Raw genomic sequence first — 22605 nt, 5'->3', positions numbered from 1 at the left:
TCTAAGAAACAAACAAAAACCCCAAACCAAGAGCAGCTGAACACTTGTTTAATCTTTGGTCTGATCACGAACCAGCAAAAAATCATTGTACCAAGAACGTCCATTGCAAACAGACACTTAAAATTTACATCACTCTGCAGATTCTAAACCAAGAGAGGAATGTTTGGAGACACTTGGTCAAACAAGGAACAACGGAGTCTTTAGGACCCAGCACTGTTCAATACCAAATGAAGTCACACCTGCTCTTTGGTACTATAAATCAGCTTACTCCTGCAGGTGTGACTCCTTTGCAATCAGTGTCCAATAACAACAGCCTCATTTGCACAGTCTTTCCAAAATGAGGCTGCAGATAAAGAGAAGCAAGAATCCACACCGGTGCTAGATAACATGCTGCCCCTCTGCTTGTGTTTAGTTGACACACAGAGGTGGAATTTACATTACAACAATTAGAACCTTGAGCAATACCTGTTCATAACCCTGCTCTGTGTACAGTATCCAAGGGTTGTGAGAGCAGGGAGAGGCAAAACGCCCAGGGCATTATTCCTGTAGGCCACATTCCCTGCACACCTCCTAGGAGATAAGGCCCCGTGGCAGCTCCAGCACACTGCAGGTACCAGTGCTGCCACGTTTGCCGTGGAGTCAGATGAGCACCACACCAGAAGCCGCCTTTCGCCAGCCCCTTGTGCCCTCCCCCCTGACAAAGGCACGCTTTCTAGCGGATAAGGAAGCACACCTAGCAAGTACAAGGCAGACAGGAGCCAGGCTGAGATCTTCTCAGCCCTCCCACCAACTGCATGCACACTGCCCTACCGCAGGCAGCCCCTCTCCTCAGAAGGCTGCTTGAGGCCAAAGTTAAAGCCCACGCATGCCTTCTCTCCCATCACCAGCCTTCAGAAGCTCCAGAACACCCTGCTGAGCAAAAACTCGCACTGAAGGTGTGCCTGCATGGCTAATAAACTGGCAGTTGCCTCACTCTTCAGCCCTCATGGGTTTAACCACTTTGGAATTACTGTCAAAGTGAAACTCACTGAAATCTCTTTCTCTGTCTTTTGTCAATAGCTCTCCTCCAACGTTACCCTGTGTTCTTTGGCTCGCTTGCAGTGCATCTTCACTGAGAGTTTGCCACCATTCTCTCTCACCCCTCGGCTCAACTTTCACTTTCTGAACTATTTATACTTCCCACCATCCCTCCCTCTCATGCATGTCCTGATGCAACTGTCTTTCCCTGGCATTCCTACACTTTAGTATTGCATGCAACTCTAAATGCACACCAAACCCGCACCCCTTTTCAGGAGGCATGGATGCAGTGACCTAAACAAGCCAACAGCTGACTGAAATGGTTATGATGCCAGAATTAACAGCTCAAGGGTTTTCATGTCATGAGTTCAGGCAGTCACAATGCCCTGGGCCAGTCATCTAGTCCTTCTTTGGGCAGAAGACTCAACAGCATCGACTGCAGAACTGCATCTCATTTCAAATACCAAGTAACCCAACCTTGCAAAAGTAGTACATAATATCAGGGCCTACTGCCAAGAGAGGTAAAACCCCAAACACCAAGGTAGCTGACTTAGCCTTAAATACCATGTGCAAAGAACAGCTGATCAATGCTGCCTGTAAATACACTCTTTGCAGAAAGAAGCACAGTGCCTCCTATATAAAAATAACCCAACTTGCGGGTGAGACCTAGGCCATAATTACCTGAAAATAAGGCTGCAAGAGCAGTTAGAAAAATAGACAGAGGTAGGCAAACATCTGCCTAGGGAGTGTTTCCTTTTACAAAAATAGAGTTTTATAAAGCTTTGTAGATTTTCCTAAGGTTTGCTTTGTGCTCTGATGCACAGAACTGTTGATAAAGCACACCGGCAGGGGCAAGAGGAATGTATTAGTGACTCCAAGCTGCCCTGAAGCTTCCCAGAAGTGACACTTAGCCATTTCTAACTAATTTCAGGCTGCTCACCCAGGACACAGTGGAGTGGCTCAACTTCCTGAGCACCAGCCATTCAGCAATGTATGTAGGATCTTAATACAGCAAATACTTGAGGAGGTGACCCAGCAAAGCAAAGTTTTAGGGTTCTGAATTTGCTGACCCCCTGGGACACACCAGGTTTCTGCACCAGGAGCTGAAGACACTTGCAGAGCTGGCTGTGTTACAATCCACCAGCTTAACCCAGCGACGGGACATAGTCAGGTAAGGAGTGGAAATTATCTGGCTGATGTTTGTTTTTAGAGGACACCAGGACCCATAGCCTAAGACTGCCACTGTACCATAAATCAGTGCTAAGTACCTGAAATATGTGACTTCTTCCTCCCCACAAAGAGATAACGCTTGCTGCAGCACAGCATTACAAAATCCCATTAAGTTGTTTGGTCAACACGCTGCCACAACCAGACAAAGGGTCAGGCAGCCACCCCAAAGTCCCACCAACCGCCGAGCAGAGAGCAGGAGGGTGCAGCAGGCAGCTTACAGCACTGAGATTTGGGCTGGTTTAAGGTTTGTTCCAAAGAACAATGCAGAATTTCTTAGTTCTGTCATTGGTCCTTGAGGTAAAGCAAGTTCTAAGAAAGTAACACTCGAAGCCATGGAAAATACCAAACGAACCACCAAAACCCAACAAGAGCCCACAAAGGAATGAACCTCAGAAGGTTAAAAGGTTTTCCTTGGCATGGTTCAAACATCACTCCTTTAACAAAGTACTGATGCCGCCTCTGTAGCAACATTTAGTGCAGCCAATCACCCAGAACAGAAGGCCTTTGTGAAAGTAAAGTGCTGTTTGTTTCCTCTTCTTTCAGTCCCTCAGTATAACCTTCGCTGGGGCACAGCAGTGTGCAGTGACATGTTTCATACCGTTCACCGGAGGGTTCACAGGCAACTTAAGGGGTGTCATGGAGCACCTGCAACTGCGACCCACACCCCAGCTCTAGTGCTCAGTGCATTTTAAGAGCACCTCGGGACGGTGGGGGGGTGGGGGGGTGGCTGTTTGCACTTACAGGCTTTTCAAAGCCCAAACAGATCTTGTGTCGTTAAGAAGCAAATCTCAGAAAAAGGTCGATTTTGGCACCAGGACAACGAGTTCACCTCCACGTCCAGAAATGTCAGTTTGAGCCTGTCAGTGCTCAGGTAACAGCTGACTGAATGCAACACTCCTGGACGGAGGCAATGTGACAATTTCCCCATCCACAGCCGGTGACATTTCAAACCAACATCTCAGTTTCATAAGCCTCGGTCTCTGCTTTCCTGTTTTTCTCAGGTCGGGGACAAAACCACAGAACCACATTTAAACAGGTCCTACTGTCCTCAGACGTGGGCTCTCCACAGACAGGAGCATGCACTGCCCCCGCTGGGGCCACGGGCAGTCCCCGGCTCACTCTCCCGGTGGCTCCTGCCTGGCTTCGGCGACGTGCCGGCAGGGGACGGGCACCGGGCGCAGGTACCGGGGGCTGCTGTACATCCTGATGACGCGCGGGGCCTGGATCCAGGTGCTGAGCAGCTGGAAGGCGACCAGGTCCAGCGTGGGCCCATCAAAGGCGGCCAGCAAGTTCACAGGGGTGGCTTCCTTGAGGAACCTGGGCAGCACCACGGCCTCGGGCAGGCTGGCGTTGCCCAGGAAGAAATGCATCAGCACCTGCTTGCGCAGGCAGTCCCTGAGGTACAGCACCAGGTCCTCCAGACGCTCCACCAGGAACCGCCCGTCCCAGGCCTCCAGGGGCCCCCGCAGCAGCAGCGAGAAGAGCGCCGTCTTCAGCACGTAGGAGGAGAGCACCCGGCCCCACTGCGAGCAGAAGGGCTCCTCCAGGCCCTGCCCGCGGAGGTCCCGCAGGCCCTTGAGGATCTGCAGACACTTCAGGTGGCAGGAGGTGGCCGGGGCCTGCTCCTTCAGCCAGCTCAGCAGCCTCTGCTCCTGCCGGGACGCGTTGAGACTCCACAGGGCCGCGGGGGCTGGGGGTGCCTGCGCGCCCTCGGGAGGCAGCGCCGTGAGGTAGAGAGCGTCGCCGAGGGGGATGGCAGGGATGAGCCGCACGGCCATGGAGATGTGGCAGCAGACGTAGTCGGAGCAGGGCACGATGTGCAGCGTGGGCGGGCGCCCGGCGCAGGCCGAGAGGCTGATGCGGCAGCGCTCCTGCAGCCGGTACCGCACGGCGCCCAGGCACCGCTGCAGGTGGCCCTGGAACCAGCGCAGCACCAGCCCCGACGAGAGGTGGCTACGGCCCTGCAGCTCCACGCAGAAGCCCTCGGCGAAGGGCCGGTAGCGGCGCGGCCAGCCGGCCCTCGCCCGCAGGCCGCAGACGAAGGCACCCCTCGGCCCCAACCCGTCGGCGCTAAGCGGCTGGGGCTCCAGGTGAGGCGGCAGCCGCAGGGGCACCAGGATGTCGAAGCAGTCGGGGCTGCGGATCTTGTGCTGCTCGTAGGCGCTGCCGATGCGCACGAAGTCCCCGCGCAGGCTGAGGGCCAGCGGGCCCGGCTGCAGCCCCTGCGCCTTGGCGGCGCGCACCAGCTCGGCCACGACGCGCCCGACGTGCGCCTTGCTGTGGCCCAGCACATGGGGCGAGAGCCGCAGCTGCCGCGCGTAGAAGCTCTCCAGGACGCCGCGCCGCGACGCCGCCGCCCGCACCCCGCCGCGCCGCCGCCCGCCCGCTCCGCCGCAGCAGCTGACCAGCAGGCAGCCCAGCAGCAGCAGCAGCGCCGAGCCCTTGAGCAGCGGGACGGAGCCCGCCTCCGCCGCGCCCTCCTCGGCCGCGCTCTCTTCGGCCGCGCTGCCCCGCAGGGCCTGGCAGAGGCAGAGGAGCGCGGTGCACAGAGCGGTCGCCAGCGGCCAGAAGAGTCGCAAGTTGCGGGTGTAGACGGGCAGGGCGCGGCGGGGGCTCGGGCCACGGGGCTGGCCGCTGCCCGGCCCCGCCGGCGGGGAGCGCCCGACTCCGCCGCCGCCGCCGCCGCCCCCCTCCTCCGCTCCGGCCGCCCCCAGCGCGGGCCGCGACGCTGTCCCCCGCCCCGCCGCTGCCGGCACGGCGGTCGCCGCGGACCCCCTCCCTGCCGGCCGCCGCCGGTTCGCTGCAAGGCTTCCTCTTCCGAGGGAAGCGGCGCCGCGTCAGCCGCCGAGTGAGCTCAGAGGAAATGCCACGGGCGGCGGGCCCGGCCGCGGCGTGGGGGCCGGGGGCGTTGTCCGCCCGGGGCCGGCCGGGCGGGGCGGGGAGCGGCGCCGCCCGCTCCTTCCCGCCGCGGAGCCTCGGAGGGCAGCGGTGAGCCCAGGGCCCCGCAATAAGGGGCCAGGGCTACCCCTAGCCCGGGTGCCTCTTTACCCGAGGGCAGAGCTTCTCCGGGCCATGCGCGGCGGTTCCCGCAGCGGCCTGCAGAGAGCGGCCCCGAAAGCGGAGCGCACTCTGTGGGCACCGAATGCACGTTTCCATGGCCCCCTTACCGCAGCTGGACACTGCGGGCTTTGCGGGGGTTGGTTGGTGTAAAACTGCGGGTCACTGAAACTTCTTCTCACAAACTACTCCTTCAGGGCACTGCGGAGCTGAAGAGAGCTGTAGGACTTGCATTTCCTCCTATCTCCTTGGACCTGTATTTCCTCATACCAACCACAGCCTGGGCTGCAGCAGCAGAAGTGTGGCCAGCAGGGCCAGGGAGGTGATTCTCGCTCTCTACTCCACTCTGCTGAGACCCAACCTGCAGTACTGCATCCAGGCCCCTGGGACAAGAGGGCTGTGGAGATGCTGGAGCATGTCCAGAGCAGGGCCAGGAGGATGCTCAGAGGGCTGCAGCAGCTCTGCTGTGAGCACAGACTGAAAGAGTTGGGGCTGTGCAGGCTGGAGAAGAGGAGGCTCCCAGGTGACCTTCTTGTGGCCTTCCAGGATCTGAAGTGAGATACAAAAAAAGCTGGGGAAGGACTTTTTAGGTATCAGGGAGTGACAGGACTGGGGAGAATGGAGCAAAGCTGGATGTGAGGAGGAAGTTGTTGAGCATGAGAGTGGTGAGAGGCTGGAATGGGTTGCCCAGGAGGTGGTTGGGGCCCCATGACTGGAGGTGTTTCAGGCCAGGTGGGATGGGGCTCTGGCCAACCTGATGTAGGGTAGGGTGTCCCTGCCCATGGCAGGGGGATTGGAACTGGATGATCCTTGTGGTCCCTTCCCACACTGATTCTATGATTCTATCTGACACAATGTGGCTGTTCCTCATGGGCTGTTCCATCCTCCCTCTGTCTGAACTCTATCTCTGTATCCATTGCTATCCCCAAACCTAGCTTTAGCCTGGGGAGTCATCTGCAGTGGCAGCGATGGTTACACCTAAGAAACAAGCATGTCAGGCTCTTGCTGCTGCACCACTCTGGAGATGCCAGTTACCTGTAAATGTGAAGGCAGCATTTCAAATCCAGAGCAATGAAAACTTGTGCCACATGGTATCACAGCCACCCAGTCAGCAAAGTGGTTCCACGTGCTTCTTGTTCAAGACAAGGTTTCTTCCTGTGGCATTTGTCTGCCACCATTTCCTGACAATAGGGCTGGAGTGTGCATTGCACTTTTCCTCTTTCTAGAGCTCATCCCCTTTGCTTTCTGCCCAAGATATTTGGGATAATCTTTAAAGACATGTTTTGCTGTTTAGCTCTTTCTCAGATGTTGATGCGAATGGTGACATCATTCTGGGCTTCTGTTTAATCACTGTTTACTATGTTCTGAAGCTGTTTGGTGAAGTTTAAGGAGCATATATGTAAAAATTCTGTTGTGGCTTAATTCTAGGTGGCTGTGACGGTTTGCAAGTTACCTGCACCTCCCTCCCCCCCATTTATGAAAATCACCCAGCCTAGACTCAGCCAGCTGGAAGGAATGAAGCTATATTTACAGCTTAGCACAACTGATAAGCATATATATATACACAATATACACAAGTATTTACAGCTACAGACAGAAATACACAAGTTAAGAGTGCTACAGAAACACAGCAGCCCTCCCAGAAACCAGAGTCCTCAGGAGGGGCTCCCAACCACCCTTCCACCTTCTTTCCACCCCTCTACCTTATCCCAGAATCTTATGTGCCAGGTGAGCTGGAAGGATTGGCAAGGAGGGTTAGAAGCAGAAGGATTAGTTGGGTAACACAGATGCAAGCAGAACAGAAGCCCAGGGAGAAAACACAAGACACTGACTCCAAAAGATAGAGACTCTGTCTTATCTCTGTTTGTGTCCTTGCTTTTATACATCTCAGCAAGCCCATGAGTGCAGTAGCCATCACCACTGTTTCCTTTGCACAGCCCAGCATCTAATTTCTCTCACTAAAATATTCCAATTAGCCTCAAACCAGCACAGTGTCCAAGATACTGCATCATTACAACTTGCTGTATCTGCACAGTGTCATGGGTGGCCCCATGAAGGTGAAGGAGCAGTGCTTGAATACAAGAGACTAAGCCAACAAGTTCAAAATGCTGTAGCATGGAGGAGGTCAGAGACCCAAGTGCAAGAGAAAGGCTGTACAAATGTTTGGTTATGTAGTTTGTCTTTGTATGAAATGAACCTGACTTCAAGTACCTAAAAATCATACCTCACAGAATGCAGCTTGTGTTTTATAGCCAGGATGCTGCATTCAAACTCAAACTGGGTAACCAAAGTCAATCAGCCTGAAATAAGTCACAGACAAGCAAACCAGGGTGAGAGTCAAGAGTACACTTGGGAGCTATAGAGATGTTCTAACCACAGCACCACTGACCCTTGAAGTTAGGAGGTTTGGGGAGGGGAGTTAATTAAAAGTTTAGCAGATGTAAAGGCAATTATGACACCTCAACCAGCACAATATCCCACGCTCCATGACCAAGGGCATGCTTTCTGGTAGCTGTGGGGAAGCTGAAGCCACAACCTGCCTACTCAGAAAAGTCATTCCACAGCAGGCATAGCTTTGAAAGCAATCAGGATGCAAAAAGCATCTTTCTTTCCCACTCCTTGTTTCATGGTTTTCTGTATTTCTTCAGAGAGATAGATAAGAGGACAAAAACATTTATCATACAATCATAGAATCAGCCAGGTTGGAAGAGAGCTCCAAGCTCAGCCAGCCCAACCTAGCACCCAGCCCTGGCCAAGCAACCAGACCATGGCACTAAGTGCCCCAGCCAGGCTTGGCTTCAACACCTCCAGGGACAGACACTCCATCACCTCCCTGGGCAGCCCATTCCAATGCCAATCACTCTCTCTGACAACAACTTCCTAACAACATCCAGCCTAGACCTCCCCTGGCACAGCTTGAGGCTGTGTCCCCTTGTTCTGTTGCTGGGTGCCTGGGAGCAACCTGTGATAAATCATACTGCTTATTGCCTGTGACCCATCACTTCACTTTGTTCTGTACCTCCAAAGTCCAAACGAGCAAAAGGCACAGCTGTGCTGGTATGAGACCAGTCCTTCAAGAGACAGCACTGAGGTCCATGAGCCCACTGTGCTTTTTTACCCCCTCAAGCCCAGGAGCTTCACATGCCTCCAGGGCTCGCCGCAGGCAGACTGGGTGTTCGAGACAGCCTGAGCTCTCTTTTCATGCAAGGCTGATTTGATTATTTGCACGTCCACGCTCAGGAGACAGACAGCTCCATCTGCAGGAGCTGGCACTGCCCTTCGTGCCTGCCAGGCAGCTGCTGCCTGCGGGGTGACCTGCAGCTTAGCAACGCGGCGATGATGGCTGTAGGAGCTGCCTAGAGGGGCACGGCTGCGGCCCCCGGGCAGCCACGGGCCCCACGGACTGGAGAAAAAGCAGATGTGACCCCGGGCGGTGGGACAAGCCCAGCCGGCAGAGAGCGTGTGGCCAGCCCCACCAGTGCACATGCTTGTCCATGTGCCAAACGGAGCTGGGGCAGGCTGCCTCACGCTGCAGCATAACAGGTTGTAGGCTAATAATGGGACCTCGAAAGCAGGACGGGGCTGAATCCTCAGCATTGCCTCTTACTACTGCTGTTTAAAACAGCACCTATCCTTTTCCCACCTCCTTAGCCAGTGGCAAGAGGAGAGCTGCAGATCCTGGCACTGATAAATACAGCTAGGAGCCTGCTTTCCAGGGCCAGGGCTGCTTCATGGCCCTCTCAGCTCAGGCTGGGTCTCTGAGCAAAATGCTGAATAGGTTAGAGCTGGGAGAGTCCACAGAGGTGCTCAGCTTTGCTATCCAGACCTTACTGGGGAAAAGCCAATTTAATAGGCACTCCATGTATCTGTTCACACAAGCTAAGGGTGTTTGATGGCTACTCCACCAGAACTGAAGTGCTCATAAACACAAAACTGCTTTTGGTTACCCAGTATCAACAAGCATCGTTCCTCTTTACCTATCACTCCAGTCCTACTGAAATCCTGCTGCAGAGGCACTGGGTACAGTTCAGCAACAGCATCACAGCTTCTCCATAGTTTGCATTTTATAACTCATCAAAGAGGAAAAGAAACTTCTCTGGAGCACTGTGCTCCTCTTGTCACTTCCAGCAGCAAGAATATGTTGAATTTGAGAACAAGTCACACTGGTGTGACACCTCTCCTGCATGGTCTCCCACCACTTCCCAGGAGCTGGACCACTTCTAGGGTGGCTATCAGACTTCTTTCCTTCTTTCTGTGTCTCCTAAAGAGGCTCATTTGTTTGGACTAAAACATCTCTAAACTCCACTGCTGGCAAGTTTTAACGCTGCCACTCCTCGTTTTCTGCTTAAGTGGTGCTCATCTTGTTCCTGCATAAAAGCAGAAAGAAAAGAAGTTTATGAGGTTTTTAGTAGCCACAGCATACTCCAGGAAAACAATAGGTTGTACACTAATAACCATGACCTCAAAATCAGGACCAGAGAGAATTCACAACATCAGTTTTTACTACCATTGTTTAAACCACCCATTGTTTAAACAGATATTATCTAAACATCGCTTCAGAACGTCCCATATTCAGGATATCCTGGTCACTAAAAATGGAATCATGTTATACTTATTCAGAGCTAAAAATAGCTATCCCAGGGTTTAGGATCTGCATGACCTCTGGAGGAGATTTGCAGAGGCAAGAGGAAGAGTGGGATATATAGCAGCATCCACGAGAGTTCCTCCACAGTTACATCTGAGCTGTTCATGCCACAGCACGCCAGATGCTGCCTGAGGTTCAGGAGCAATCTGTGCCAGCCTGAGCAGGTAGAGCCAAGTGGCAGAAGGACAGAAGGCACAGGCAGGTGATGGTGTTTGGCTGGTGCTTTCATGGTGTGCCTGAGACACAAGCCTTGCACTTCCCACTGGCTCTCCCCAGCTGCTGTCCACCCTGCTGACCCAAAGCTGCACACAGCCTATTGCAGGTGCTGTTGTAAGGAAATGCATGGGGATCCTGCCCTGCACCGCTGGTGTGCAGTGCCTGGGTTACACCTCCAGCCTGTTTTGCTGCACTGTTGGACAGCCTACAGTAGAAAAGTGCAATGGTCAATTGCAAGAAAACACAAATATGAAAGACTGAGGCACAAAGTCAAGTGGCTGAACTATTTCCTCTGAAACAAAGCTGCTAGCACATCTCCTGCCCCAGCCTACTGGGTGGTCCTGAGAGGGAGATGCCACAACCAGAATAAACATCCTTCACCTGCCATTCCTCTGACCCCCAGCATGCTATTTCCTTACAACTCAAACCAACCTGATGGGGCAGACACGAATCCATTTTGTATTGTGGACTAATGAATCTCTGCCAGTTACTGCAGCAGGATGACTGAGTGCCCAGTTAGGGATGAGCAAACTGGAGAGGGAATGCTGCTACCACAAACAGCTGAGGAGACTCAGGAACCTGGGGCTGAGGAGCCAGACCTCCAGAGCACATGCATGAACGTGGAGAAGTTTGGGAGCAGGGGCGCTGCTACACATTCTCTCTTACAGTATTCCCTGTGGAATAAGGGGGATGCCCTTGGCACCCCTGGCAGCCTCTTTGCTCACTGGCTGTCAGCAGAGTGTAGCACTCCTTGAGCAGAAAGCCTGCCAGCAGGCATGGCTGCTATCAACCACATATAGCCCAATACAGGATTTCCTTGCTGTAGAGGGATGGCTTCCTGAGGAATTCATCCAACAACCTCTAGCACAGGCCTGTCCTCACAGAGACTGATACCTTGACCCCACACTGGTGAGCAGCAGCTGGCTCATCTCCAGCTTGTCCCATAGTGTTTGAAAACTCTCAAGGATGGTTTTTGCACAGAAACCTCTGTGAGCAGGGCATTTATGTTTACCTATGGCACTGCTACTCAGGAAGCCATCAAAGAACAGTTTAGGTTGGAAGGGACCTCAAAGCTCAGCCAGTATCAACCCCTGCCATAGGCAGGGACACCTCCCACTAGAACAGGTCACTCAATCTGGCCTTGAACACCTCCATGGAGGTTGTAGAGCACAGAGTCACCCAAAGTGATCAAAGATAGAAGATCACATTGGGTGATTCTGTGCTTCACAACCTCCCTGGGCAAACCTGTGCCAGTGTCTCACCACCCTCACTGCAAAGAACCCTTTCCTAAGATCCACTTTCAGTCTCCCCTCTGCCAGTTCAAACCCATTCCTCCTCGTCCTGTCATTACCAGACCTTGTCAATAGTCCCTCCCCAGCCTTCCTGTAGCCCCCTGCAGACACTGGAAAGAGGAAGAAAAAAGCCCCAGCCTGTCTCCCTCAGTGTCAGCTGCCATGCCGAGTTCTGCCTGAGAAGCTGTGAGCATGGGACCCTGCTGTCACATGTCCTCCGGAGAGCTGACAGTGCTGCTGCTGTGAAGAAGCCAGCACCAGGGATGGGTGAAACGGGGAAACAGGCAGTGCAAGGATGCCACCTCCATACAGCTGCAGAATCAGCAGGCATTGTGAGTGGAAGTAGCTGTAGGTATTCCCACCAGAGCCTGCTGCTCACAGGGGAGATGGAAACATGAACCCTCTCCAAATCCAGACCCCCAGTCTTGCACTTGCTTTTTGAGGTCAGGGTTTGATACGCTCCACAGAAGAATGACATCAGCCCTGCTGAGGTGTAGCTCGCAGTGCTGTTCCCAGAGGCTCCAGTCCCAAAGCTCTGCTAACTCTGCACTGGGGGAGGTTCCCATGCTGTGACAGTCCTCCCAGCACCCTGCTGGAGTGTGCTGCCAAACATCAACCCTCTGGCTATGCCTTTACCTACTTCAGCTCAGGCTGCTCAGGTGAGAGGATGAGGCCCTGGCATGTCACCTCACCTTCCCCGTGCAGGGCAGTGCTCATCCCTTCCCACTCCTCACCACCCCCAGGGCTCAGCAAAGGTAGCAGTTCTGAAGACCCCCAAGACACAGCTGGGCAACACCTGAGGTTTAACAAGCACCAAGGAGAGCCAACCCTTGCACGTGCTTGTGTGAAACCAGCTTAACAACAACAGTTTGATCCAATCCAACCAAACCTGGACACGTGTCTGAATGCAAACTCAATCACTGACTGGAATGGGTTAACTTAACTAATGGTGAGTCCCTTAGACGTGTGTGCACCATAACCTGCTCAGCTAGTAAGAACTGATCACATGGCTGAGCCCTGCTTTGCTGACTGGAGCAGGGTGATTTAAATGAGGGCTGTAACAGTTTCCTTATGCCATTCTGGGGTCATTGTGCCCTTTGATTGATTGTTAAATCCCTTTAGCAGGATTGGACCATTTGTTAGCAGGTCTTTAATGCCTGCTTGCTAGCAGAGAGGAGACTTTGACACAGGTTTCCACTTGTTACTTACTGCTCACATTATTGGAGCACACTTTTCCCTTTGCTTCCCAAAGAAACTGCTGCTTGTCCAGCACTACCCCTCCAACTGACTTTGCAATCCATTTGGTTGTAGTTGGCCATTGGGAAGGAGATCAGAGCTCCAAGGCATTAACAGATGCAACTCCATACAAAAAAAGGCCCTGCTGAGGCTGCAGCAGGACATCAGCACTGCCTGGCCATCTCACTGCACTCGAGAGCAGTAAAGCCAAAACCTCATCAGCTGCTCAGGGAATCATCTGCTCTTTTTTCACTTCAGAAAGAGAAGTTTCCACAAAGCAGGTTAAAACTTCCCTCACTTCCTCAACTACTTGTGTTAAGTCCCATCCACCAGCACTCGTGAGCCTTCCCTGGCAGAGAGCCTTGAGTTACACTGTGAGAACTGCTCCTCAGCCATCTCTATCACCTCAGCCAAAACAACAGTGGAAAACAGCCTCTGGTTGTCAGAAACTCGTGCAAGGGAGGTAGAGAAGAGACCTTGGGCTCATCCCACAGCTCCTCACTGGTGTCACCAGCACTGTCTCTGTGTCACTGGTGGCTCTCAAACAGCAGCAAAGCAACAGCAGCCACCTCTCCTCCAGTGACTCTGGTTATGGAGTCCCAGCTGTGACCCTATCTGGCCTTTCTCTTTCAGCTTTGAGCTTGTGCCAGCCCAGAGTTGCTGTGAAGTTAGAGAAGGGGCTCTGTGCCTGAAAAGCACCTGCAGCAGCCAGCTGCAAGGACAAGGCTTTGGCACACAGCCATGGGATGCAGCACACAGGACCAAGGGCGAGGGCACAACAGAGAGCAAGCTCTGTTATCAGCTTACAGCCCCAAATGATGAGATGATCTTGGCTCAGCTAAGCTCCTGCTGATGGGCCTGGGCTGGATCACTCACCCAGGGAAAAGGAGAGGAAAACTCTGTGGGAGGAAACCTGAGGGAGGATGGGTTCAGAGAAACCACCTCACCAGCACTCAGCAATTAGGGTGGGAAAAGCTGATGCTGTGGCTCACAGCACACATTCTGGAGGGCAGTGGTAGTTCTAGGAAGCCTTGTTTTAGCCTCTAACCTTGTCCCATCAAGGACAAGGAGAGGAAAGGTAATGGCTTAAAAGGAAAGTGGCCTGTACAGAAGGAAAAGCAGCCCACAATTGATACACAGGCCAGAGCCAGAACTGTATCTCCCCTGTGTCCCCAGACAGGTGGTAGCAGAGGTCCTTAGGCTCAGGCAGGCAACAAAGCTGGTGGAGTCTCTGTCTCTGGAGGTGTTGAAGCAAAGCCTGGCTGGGGCAGGAAAACTATGGAGCAGTAAAAGACCACACAGAAGAGACTTGGACACCTTTGCAGCATCACCTGATGGGGACCATGGCTGTGGCACTGCTGAGTGGAGACACCTCCAGCCACACTCTCACTAATGCCCTGATCCTTATGGTAGCAGGAAAGAGAAATACCCATGGTGGGCAAAGAACGAACAGCTTGAACTGAAAAGTGAAGAGGATGAGTCACCCACCCCAAACCAAGACCTGTGCCCAGACTGTAGCTCTTTAACTGTCACAAGACTGTCCCTGTATGAATGTGTAATTCCCCTCCCATCTCTGCTCTGTCTGCTGCTGTGGTTTGATAGATGACAGAAGGTTGGGGAGAGATGCCTCAGGCTGAACTGATTTCAAGCTCCCTCTCAGAGCACTTTGATACTGAAAGTTACACACTTGACATTTCCATACCTTTAGCTCTGTGGTTACAGCTTTTCTGGGATCTGACCTGAGCCTTCACAGCTCAGCTCTGAGGGAAGAAGTTTAGTGTCTCAGAAGCAGAAAATACTGAGGGTTGCATCTGACCTCACTGAGAGATTTCAGTTCACGCAATGTCAGCATCGCTCTTTGCCTCTGGAATAAATATTAGATACTCTTTCTGGATCAGTTCTGCCTCAGCCTCATGAATTATAAGCCTAGGAAATGTATTTTAAATGCAATTCCTAAACAAACTAGAGCACAGTCAATTCTTCAGGGCGACTGAAGCCTTCACTGCATTTGTTTCCCTTGCTTTAACAAATCCTTCATGAACTTTTGGACGTTTATCTTATTGAAGCTGTTCACCAACTACTTTGAGTAATTTGGAACCAGTGGGCTTGCTGGACACAGATTGCCTCTGGTATCCTCTGTGCCACAGCATTGATTTAGCTCCCTCAGCAGACAGGGGTGAAGAAGGGAAGGGCAGAAAGAGACAGAAGTTAATTTTAATGGCCACCTTCACCTGTCAGCAAGAAGGAAGCCATTCAGGCCAAAATGTATCTGAACAGGGTATGGTTGCCTGGTGTCTGGAAGCTCAAGGACAGCCAGGTTGTCTTCTCCTGGCCTCCAGCCACATTTTGGGTGACTGTAGGATCATGTAACCATCACACCATTTTACCAGGGTCAACCCCTTTGCTGGGCACCCACCAGAAGCAGGCAGTGAGCATTAGGACTCATGCCCCAGCTGTGGACAGGAGCACATGTTCCAGCTTATGCTGTGCCACTCCCTTCTGCTGCAAGTCTGCACTGCTGACAAGGCATCAGCAAATACAGCCAGCTCTAGAGCCTGTCTACAAACACATGTAGCTGTCATCTTTCTTTGCAAGGCTCAGCTCCCTGAAAGACAGAACTCATTTTTCATGCATTATGTCTATAAACATATGTCTGATGTCTTCCTGGGTGCCCACATGGTGTAAACAATAGCACTTGTGTCACTTAATACTGAGCTATGATTGTTTCTCTCTGCTGCAATCTTTGGGTGGGAGGAATTGAAAGGGGCAGGTTTTGTGTGTTTGAAAACCACTGAAGTCTTGGAGGGGACTGCATTTTTCCTGCCAAAGTCAGAACAATGAGGGCTGACAAGAGGAGATGTGGGAGACAGCTCCAAGTCCATCACTAGCAGTTAGCTCTCCAGGTCAGGGCTGGAACTGAGCCCTTAAACTGTACAATCTCACCAGAGATGAAGTCCTCTGCTGATCTTATGCTGGATAAACCCACTTAAAGCAGCAAAGACTGCACAATTTCATCAGGTTCCAGGAGCGATGCATGTTCAGTGCAGATGCCTGGGAGAGTCAGCTCCTCTCCAGTAGTGCTTCCAGTGCATTTCTGCCAGACTTGCTAGGTGACCACAGGGAAGTCACTAAAGCCTCAGAACAAATCTAGCCTGCAGCAGTTACCCCACTGCTCTCAGGCTTAGGGCTAAGTTTAAAGCTCTTACAGACATTAAACCAGTAGCCTTCTCTTAATCCAGCCCTGAAGCAAAGCTCTTTCCTCATGGGAATGTCACAGGCCAACAGAGGAGAGATGTTAACCATGGCAGCATCACCTGAGAGGAGAGGGGAAGTCTGCTGTGCCTGCCTTGGAGCCCACAGCTGTTAGCACAGGGAGACTCAGGGTGATAAACCTGGGGAGCAAGGGTCTTGTGTGCTTCTCTCCCTTAGGAGCTGGGTGGCAGCTCTGGAGCACACCTCTGCCTTCACAAGAGAGGAAACCATCTATCAGCAAGATGAGACATGGCTTTAAATCAGACACAGGCTGCCATTTAAAGAGGAACTTTAACCCAAAGACAGCAATGAAGATCAATATGATGGAGTCACCTGCCTTGGCACTGCAGGGCTGCCTTCTGGAAGCAAATACTCCACGTTTTGTATTTGCATACCCAGTGACTGTACAGCTGCCCTCAAACCACAAACTTGGGAGCAAATCATGGCAGCTTGCTAAAATGTAGTAGTGCCTTCTAATGCGCCACTCACCTCCAAGAGCCATCACTACCTCCAGCTGCACCTTGGAGCAGCTCCACAGCATGGGAGCGAGATTGTCCCTGCACTGATTGCAGGAGCAAACAGGAAGTGGTGAGATGCTGATCTAGGAGCAGGTTACTGTCCTATGCCCTCGACACACACACGAGCAGCCCCTCTGCTCCTCCTCACCAAAAGTGAGACTCACTCTCTCCTACCAGGGGATAAATCCAGGATCAAGCCCTTGCTTATCACAGGAGCTAGAAGACATCACTGAAGGAAAGGATCATCCCACTGCATACTACAAGACCCAAACTTCCAGGCTGATCTTCAAGTTCAGAAAGAGACCCAAACTCCACAACACCATCATCTGCCCCACCCTTTGGAAAACGCAGTATTTCACAGCCTCTCTGGCTGATCAAAGCTCCTTTTCCTGTCAACAGGACTGCAGCTCACAGAGAATTACTCTGATAACAGACTTGTACCGGCTATAGATTTGGTCTCTGTCTGCCATTAGCCCCTGCCAGGCCAGCTGACATCAGTCAGCTTTAGTTCTGCCTCAAAATAGCACAAAGAAACAAGAGCCTCGCAGCAGCTCTACAGCAGACATTCTGCACAGCATCTGAACATCTCTAGTCCTTCTGTAACCTCCTATAGGTTTTCAAAACCAACTAGAAACAGGTTTTTAAACCACAGCAAAAATGCCTCTTTGCACGAGGGAAGTGAAAAGCAACTCCACTTGCCGTGTAAAACAACAACAAAGGAGTAACTGCCAGCGAGCAGGGAGGTGCGGAGCCGCTGCAAGCGGCTGAAGAGCAGCCCACCCACTCTTGGAAGGTTGGGCACAAATATGCTGCTGCAGTTAAAAACCAGAGGGAACAAATGCTGCTGGAGAGCATAAAGCAGAGTTGTTCCCCCAGTGCTCACAGCTAGAGACAGCATTACTGCCTGACAGCCCACTCCAGTCTGCAGGCTGCTGTCAGCTGCTGAGGACAAAGCACTCGCTGTGCACACTGACAGTTACTGCAGACACGGCCAAACACACTGACCTCACATGGCAGTTCCCTGCTATTTGATGTGCCCAGCCTGGGGCCAAACTGAAGGCTCTAGAAATGAGATTTGTCTCCTAAATGTTGCTGCCCCAAGTGAGCAGTGTGTGATGGTCTGGGAGGCCACCCACACCTTGGGCCAAGGATCACATGAACGCTCCTGAAGGTCAGCAGCAAATCCCACAACTGTTGGCTACCACTGCAGACATCTTCAGGGAATATCTCATCACTACCTTGGAGAATATCAGGCTTCAGCTGAGTACCAGCCAGCTAGGACAGTCCCACAGACACCCTGTCCTGTATTGTCCTGGTGCAATGGCTAAGAGAGCAGCAAACTGTCTGGTTTGGCTTCTGGACTGTTTTACAAACCCACTGTGTGCAGTGTCCTTCAGCCCTACTTTCTCAAGACATTCTAATCCCATTTCTGTAGTGTTACCATCTCCCATTGGCATTTAACAGAACTGCTGCACACCCAGCCTGCCAGCAGAAAGTGAGGGAACTGTCTGAACACAGAGAAAGCAAGAGGGTCTCTGCTCAAGAGCCACTCAAGGCTGAAAGCTCTAACACAATATTAAGTGCAATGTCACAGGTGGTTCAGGTTGCTCTCTCCATCTGCTCTATATTAGGGATTGACTCCTTATACCTCAGGACAAAAAGAAAAACAAACAAAACCCCAAACACAGCCAAAACCAACCAAACAAAAACCAACCCCAAACCAAATCCAGAGGAACAAAGAAAGAAAAATTCTACCGAAGAATCCAAAACTGAACCTGAGAGAACAAAACCAAATCTCCAAACATTGTCTTCCAGTGAGTCTCCCAATACCAATCTTTACTCTAGACAGACCAAAACCCACTTATTAGTGCTTCATTTACTTACCATGGAAATAGAGCTCCAAAATATCCTCCTTAGTCAGTATTAATCATTTTAAAAGGAGCTGATGAGCTGCAGCTGATTTGACTGCTACACAAATCCTGTTACACACAGATTTTGCTGCCACCTTGTGAACACTGAGTGAGGAGGTTTGGCTCCCACACACTCAGGCCTGCCATCTTTATTCACATGCAGCTCAGATGATTTTAATGCAGACACCTTCTGGCCAGGAGCTCACTGTGACAAAGGACAGGTGACTCAGGTGCTTAGTGAAGAACACGTTAAAAGGCTGAATGAATAACTCTTAGTCTTCTGCACTTTGCATACACTTGTGTGTCACAGTTTATTACCACAAATAGCATGGAAACCATCACTAAATCCTTTCTGATAAAAATATTGCAGCTTTGCACCCCAGCTGTATGGCTGCCTTCAAAACTGAATAAACTGGTGCCTGCAAAACAAAGAATTCAAGATTAAAGATACCTGATGAAAGGTTTGAAGCAGACTGTGGCAGGGAATAGAAAGCATGATCTAAAAAAGCAAGACAAAGCAAAGCAAAACCCCACTAAAATCCACCTGTATTTGTAGATGGATCTACCTTACAGAAAGCTAAATTCACACCTCCCAATTCTGTACAATATTTCAACTTGTCCACAAACATAAGAGGAAAAAAAATCACAGAATTGTCAGGGTTGGAAGGGATCATCCAGTTCCAAACACCCTGACGTGGGCAGGGACACTTCCCACTAGATCAGGTTGCCCAGAGCCACATCCAGCCTAGCCTTAAAAACAGCCAGGGGTCAGGCTTCCACCACAGCAGCCAAGGGGTCCACCACCTGCCTGAGCAACCTGTTCCAGCATCTCACCACCCCCATGGTGAAGAACTTCCTAGCATCTAATCTAAATCTACTCTCCTCTAGTTTTGCTCCATTTCCCCCCAGTCCTATCACTACCCCAGACCCTAAAAAGTCCCTCACCAGCTTTCCTGTGGCCCCCTTCAGACACTGGAAGGCCACAATAAGGTCTTCTTGGAGCCTCCTCCTCTCCAGACTGAAGAACCTCAACTCTCTCAGCCTGCCCTCATAGGAGAGGAGCTTCAGCCCTCTGATCCTAAGAGAATTCACCCACCCCTCACTGGGTAATTGAGGCAGCACAGACTGCTTGTACTCATTTCTCAAGACAACATCTCAAGCTCCCAGCTGTAGGGATGCCATGTATTAGCCTTATCTGCAACAGAATTTCATCTACATTTGAGAACTGTGCAGAGGACACCTCTCAGGAAAAAACCCAGAGATTTTCACACTCCAACAAATTCCATTCTGTTCTCTATTTCAGATAAAGAGAAGTGTTTTTCTTCTCTCAGGGAAAGAGCATCAAGCAGTTTTATTTTCTGCTTCTCAGCTACATCACAGTCAGTGCATATGGAAGACAAGAATATCACAAGTACCTCCTCACTAATGGTGCCAGCTAGTTAAGGCTGTACTTACTGCTTCTGCATCGTGCTCAAGTCCAATGTCATGGTGCTCCAGTTCATCGTCCCGAAACTGCTTTATTGTCTTTAAAAGCAGCACTTAATTAGTAAGTCTGTTTGGCAGAGAAAGTATACAGAACCACATGCTGTTGGGCACTGCACGCACCAGAGTGGCTACCTGATGCCCAGGTCTCCTCAAAGACCTGACTCTCCAATTCAGCAGGAAAGGAACTGCTTACAGCACTCTCCAGCCCTGCAGTTATTTTAGCAGTCTCAAAAACAGTACTGAAGAACCAAGCTGCTGTTCAGTGCATCACTGCATTCTTCACTGTCAAGAAAATCCATACTCACAGCAACCCATAATGAGTTTCACACGTACAAATTACTCTGACAATTTAAATAATGGAATTAGGTCCCTGCCTCGCCAGAGAATCAGCAAGGGTGTGTCCCTGTAAGCCAACAGGGCCGTGCTCCCTGACAGCATGCCCTAAAGAGCACCGTTTTGCCTCTTCTTTCAAGTGGGTTTAAAGAGCTTTCCCTCCAGAGGCCTGCAATAAAACTAGGGTTGCTTAAAAAAGGGCTGAGAGGTCCCAGGCACCCAGACGCTGTCCCTGCCCAACAGGCTCAGTGCTCCCAAAGGAAAGACATCCTTTTAACTTAACGATTCTGCTGCCTTCAGCATTTTGAGAGATCAGTGCAAATTCTGGGAGCATCATTCCAGAAGGCTAAAGTCCCATTAGATAATTCCATTAAAGTATTTTCTGAAGTGGCAGCTAAATACCTGCAACAGTTCTTTGTACTTTTCTGGGTCTTCCTCCATCAGCGTTCGGATCTGGTTGTTGTAGTGATTTGATATGCTCTCCTCCACTGCCACTGTGCAAGCCATTGCACCTTTCTTTCCCAGTAAAGCACTTCCAGCCCCTGTGACCGTGGTACCAAACATGCAAACAACAAAGCTGGAAGCAATACAAACACCTTACATGTTTGAGGGCTTCCTGAGCCCTCGACAAGAGCAACAGGACAAACGTACCTAGGACAAAGCCTGCTACGTTCCAGAAGGGCAACAGAACAGTAGGTCGGACTCTGTAGGCAACCACGAGCTCACTGAACTTTTTCAGGTGGGCTTTCTCTTGATCCCACATTTGCTGCAAGAGAGACAGACCACTGTAAAGGCAACGTGAATAAGCTGCAGTAAACCAAACCAGCCCAGGCTCCTCACACCTCTGCTGCACAGGGGAGGCTGCTCACATGGCAGAAAGCCAACGGTGAGGAAGAGCAGATGAGGACACTTATCAACAGGCAACTGGGCTGCTTTGAGGCTAACTGGAGTATTTTAGTGAGAGAAAGGACATGCTAGGCTGTGAAAAGGGAACAAAAGGTGATGGCTACTGCACTCCTAGGCTTGCTGAGATGTATAAAAACAAGAACACAAACATAGGTAAGAGAGAATGTGTGTCTCTGCCAGTCGGTGTCTGTGCTTTTCTCCCTGGGCTGCTTCTGTGCAACTAATCCTTCTGCTTCCAACCCCCTTGCCCATCCTCCAAACTCACCTTGCACGTAAAGCAGACTCTAGGATAAGAGTGGGGGGTGGAAAGAAGGTGGAAGGGTGGTTGGGAGCCCCTCCTGGGCACTCTGGTTTCTGGGAGGGCTGCTGTGTTTCTGTAGCACTTTTAACTTGTCTGTCTATAGCTGTAAATGTTGTAACTATCTGCCTGTATCTTCTGCTGAGCTGTGAACAGAAAGCTTCATTCCTTAACTTCTGAGCCTAGTCTGGGTGATTTCATAAGAGTTCAGGTAACTCCCAAAGCATCACAGCAACTTAAAACCCTTGCAACAGAAGTCTCTGGGCTGCTCCTAGAGCACTGCGGTACTGCAGCTCCCTCACCGAGTCATCCCAGCACTGCGCACTAAGCCGCGAGTTCAGCGCGCTCGCAGCTGTTCCTTCGGGCCCCCCATCGCACACAAAGGAACCAGCAGCTTCTGGGTCCGCCAACCTGGATGATGGGCCCCACGCTCGACCTGCCCAGGACTGCCATCTGTCCCGCATAGATGCGGCTGGCCCCGTACTCCCCGGCATGGTCCACGCGGATGATGCGGTCCACCACGGGCTTGTTGATGCCCTCCAGAGACACCCGCCTGCTGCAGAGCCTGCGGGACACCCCTCCGGCGGGCAAGGGCCACCTCCCCCGGGCACCTGCCGGAGAGACAAAGGTGACGCCGGCTCCGCCGCCGCCCAGTCCCCGTCCGAGGCAACTCCGGGCAGCGGTGGGAGGCCTACGGCCGTCGTTCAGGGATCGCCCCCACCAGGTGAGAGGTGGGCGGCGGCGGGAGCCGGCCCGAGCCCCTACCCGCGCCGCAGCGGAGCCGGCACTGCCCCAGCGAGCGCCACACCGCCGGAGCCACAGCAGCCGCCGCCATGCCGCTGACCCCGACCGCTCCCCGCGTCGCCCCGTCTTACGTCATCACGGCGAGCCGCGCCGCGGCGCCGCCCCACACGGCGGGACCGGCGGGACCGGCTGGCGGCCCCCGGCTGCCATGGCAGCGCCGCCCCACACGGCGGGACCGGCTGGCGGCCCCCGGCTGCCATGGCAGCGCCGCCCCACACGGCGGGACCGGCGGGACCGGCTGGCGGCCTCCGGCTGCCATGGCAGCGCCGCCCCACACGGCGGGACCGGCGGGACCGGCTGGCGGCCCCCGGCTGCCATGGCAGCGCCGCCCCACACGGCGGGACCGGCTGGCGGCCCCCGGCTGCCATGGCAGCGCCGCCGGCACCCCCCCGCGGGGCGCTCCGCC

At 52.4% G+C, this 22605-nt stretch overlaps 2 protein-coding genes across 2 annotated transcripts; both read right to left on the bottom strand.

The window, feature by feature from the left end:
• Positions 1 to 680: 680 nt before the first annotated feature.
• Positions 681 to 8790, bottom strand: ITPRIPL2 (ITPRIP like 2). Its single transcript, XM_064152741.1, has 3 exons — positions 8423 to 8790; positions 5296 to 5376; positions 681 to 5061 (listed from the first exon to the last, which is right to left on the bottom strand). Exons 1-3 carry the CDS (start codon positions 8788 to 8790, stop codon positions 3363 to 3365), a joined length of 2148 nt encoding a protein of 715 aa, XP_064008811.1. The 3' UTR covers positions 681 to 3362.
• A 9861-nt stretch (positions 8791 to 18651) lies between these two features.
• On the bottom strand, positions 18652 to 22267 carry COQ7 (coenzyme Q7, hydroxylase). Its single transcript, XM_064153858.1, has 6 exons — positions 22161 to 22267; positions 21807 to 22006; positions 20843 to 20957; positions 20594 to 20733; positions 19829 to 19897; positions 18652 to 18792 (listed from the first exon to the last, which is right to left on the bottom strand). Exons 1-6 carry the CDS (start codon positions 22228 to 22230, stop codon positions 18715 to 18717), a joined length of 672 nt encoding a protein of 223 aa, XP_064009928.1. The 5' UTR covers positions 22231 to 22267; the 3' UTR covers positions 18652 to 18714.
• Between the last annotated feature and the right edge of the window lie 338 nt (positions 22268 to 22605).

The sequence above is a fragment of the Pogoniulus pusillus genome, chromosome 13 (genome assembly GCF_015220805.1).
Source record: "Pogoniulus pusillus isolate bPogPus1 chromosome 13, bPogPus1.pri, whole genome shotgun sequence".
NCBI classification, from domain to species: domain Eukaryota; kingdom Metazoa; phylum Chordata; class Aves; order Piciformes; family Lybiidae; genus Pogoniulus; species Pogoniulus pusillus.
The sequence above is the reverse complement of the archived record's forward strand: the minus strand, read 5'-3'. Positions and strand labels throughout refer to the sequence as shown.